At 56.6% G+C, this 2,859-nt stretch overlaps 1 protein-coding gene across 1 annotated transcript in view; it reads right to left on the bottom strand.

Annotated features, from left to right (window-relative positions):
* SDS (serine dehydratase) overlaps positions 1–2,859 on the bottom strand; it is a 12,776-nt gene that overhangs the window by 3,678 nt on the left and 6,239 nt on the right. Inside the window, exons 2-5 of the mRNA XM_045296702.1 lie at positions 1,439–1,593; positions 1,070–1,109; positions 712–851; positions 537–628 (exon numbers count right to left, since the gene is read on the bottom strand). Coding sequence (XP_045152637.1) covers positions 537–628; positions 712–851; positions 1,070–1,109; positions 1,439–1,591 — 425 coding nt within the window. The 5' untranslated portion in view covers positions 1,592–1,593. The remainder of the gene's footprint in view (positions 1–536; positions 629–711; positions 852–1,069; positions 1,110–1,438; positions 1,594–2,859) is intronic.

Below are 2,859 nucleotides of genomic sequence, written 5' to 3' on the forward strand. Positions count from 1 at the left end.
TGATGCTGGTCTGCCGATACCTGACGGAGGGAGGTGGCTTCTAGACCCAATCACTTCTGAGTTATCACGTCTCCCTCCCCCTGGGGCGAGGGCCGGGGAGCAGAGGGTGGGGGCAGGTGACTTATGAGGGTCGTGTGTGAGCAGGGGAAGACCAAGCTCACCACAGCCCCAAGAGGTGCGGACTCTTGCCAGAATGGTGAGAAGACAAACACCTGCTCTTTGACATCCCCCCTTGTGGTGTTTGTGCTAGAAAACCAAGATCCCTCCCTAATAAACCAAGTCCCTTTTTGCCTTCGGGACAGTGTCGGGGACAAACCCAGCCTCGCCTGCCTGCACACAAGGGTGCGCGTGTGACCACTTGCCAGGCGTGCAGGTGTGCGCTTGTGCGTGCATGTGGACACGGGGAAGGGAGACGGTCTGTGTGCACACGTGGCCAAGTGCGGTGTGCACGGCAGGGTGATGGTGTGCATGGTGGCAGGTGCCCGCCGCCCACACCCAGTGCCCCCTCCCCCCACCCCCACCCCCGCCCCACCTACCAGATCAGGGGGTCGTCAAAAGGAGGGATGTAGACCCAGCCTGGGGTGTTCTTCGCCAGAGACTTAGCAAGCTCAAAGGCCTCGTTCAGAGACTGCGAGATCACAGAGGTGTGAGGCTCCGGGCAAGAATCGGGGAGGGAGGTGCCCCGTGGCCCTACCCTGGGTTGGCACTCACCTCGCCAACCACCTTGACCATGGCACCTTCATTCTTGAGTCGCTCAATGGTGAGAGCAGGCGTGGTGCAGGGCACTACGATGGTGGCGGGGATACCCAGCTTCCGGGCAGCATAGGCTGTGGCCATGCCTGCGTTGCCCGCTGCCCGGGGAAGGGGGTATGTATCACACAGAAGGGCCTGGGCGTCCAGCCGGGGGCTGCACACCCACCCCACGGGGGGGGGGGGGGGGCGTGGCTCTCAGCGACCTCTGGCTGCCCTCCAAACTGGGAAATGGTGCCTGTGCTCTTAAGCTGGCAGAACTGGGCAGATCAGGACCAGAGAGGTGGGAGCCCAGGCCCAGGACACACAGCTCGCTTACCTGAGGAGCAGACAAAATGCTCACAGCCTTTCTCTGCCCACTGTGGAGATAAGGCGGGAGGGGGTCAGCCCACCTCCCAGTCTGGGCCTGGGAGCTTCCCGTCCACCCAGAGGGACTTGTGGAAGATTCCAAGGTACAGAGGCTTGACCTGTGCTGCCATGGTCTCCTGAGACTACATCAGGCTCACGGGAGGATGAGAGAGAGGCCTAAGGGTCACTCTAGGAGGTGTCCTCCCGCATGGATCAGCGTCCCTTAACCAGAGAAACTAATTGGGGAGGGGCAGGCACTGGGAGGGGCAGCAGACCCATCCTGGGACTCAGGGAAGCGGACTTGTCCCCTGCCTGGAGGACGTGGACACCCAGCCTGTACCGTTTTGCAGAGGTGCCCAATGCCCCGGATCTTGAAGGAGCCGGAGGGCTGGGCACTGTCCATCTTGAGGTAGACACTGGTGCCTGCCACCTTGGACAGGGCCATGCTGTCCCGGATGGGGGTCTTCACGTGCAGGACCTCTCCAGACGCCATTTCTGGGGGAAGCAAGGAGACCTGGGGCGTCAGCAATGCCAGGCTCATGGGGGGGGGGGTGTCAGCAGCTTCCCCAGTGGGCAGTTAAGCGGGGGTGACTGCTTCCCTCCCTCTCCGGGGATCAGCCGATAGTGTCACGGAGACCTGGGCTGAGCTCTCCACTCTGTCACCTAATCACCAGGTGATGCCAGACAAGTCACCAAGGTCCCCTCTCAGTCTCAGCCTCAGTCTCAACTAGACGGGGAAGAGAACTCCCATCACCCCTGACACACATACACACACAATCACACACACACGCACATGTCCATATATGCACATGCACACATACACGTACCCACACGCATGCACATATATATCCATACACATGCACATATATATACCCACACACGCATGTACATATATGCACATGCACACACTTACCCACATGCATGCACATATATATCCACACACGTGCACACACATATACCTCCCCACACATGTACATATATGCACATGCACACCCACCCACACGCATGCACATATGTATCCACACACGTGCACATATATACCCACACACATGCGCATATATACACACAAATGCATATGCATATATATATACACACATACAACTGCACAGTGCCCCCAGATACACATCACGCACACCATACATGTGTGCACACTCTCTCGTGCACGCTCACACACACACACTTACACACACGACCTTGAAGAAAGGCTGTGAAGATCAGAAGCCACATTTAGCCTTTTTTTTTTTTCCTTTCTAGATTTCCATGTAATTGAAAAGCCACACAGAAAAGGTACCCACCACGTACAACTCCTTGGCTGGGTCACGTTGCTGCACGACCATTTTGAGCTGCCCTCCCTCTCTCGTGTAAACTCACGGAAATCTTTGGGGTTGCTACCATCGGTTGGAACCCACAGAGATGGTTCTTAACAGAACAGAATGCTCTAGGAGACACGTGTACTAACAACCTGAGCCGCTCCATTTTTAAGAGCCTGCAGGGGAATTTTTCTGGTTCAAGGTTGATGATGACCTCAGGGCAGTCGTTTCAGGGTCTATCTGGCCTTTGAGACTCCAGAACCTGGAGTTCACTGGAAATTCTCATGCTGCGTTCTCCCTCTTCTTGATCCCGATTCTGCTCTGGCATCTGTGATCAAAATGGTAATGGTAGCTGGAAGCTATCCAGTTCTTCCAGCCTGAGATGGTGGAGACAACTACCTATGCATTCCACATCCTCCTCCTCCTCCTGCTCCTCCTCCTCCTCCTCCTC

Source organism: Echinops telfairi, unplaced genomic scaffold (genome assembly GCF_000313985.2).
Source record: "Echinops telfairi isolate 266 unplaced genomic scaffold, ASM31398v2 ScPeMD7_7412;HRSCAF=8450, whole genome shotgun sequence".
Lineage (NCBI taxonomy): Eukaryota > Metazoa > Chordata > Mammalia > Afrosoricida > Tenrecidae > Echinops > Echinops telfairi.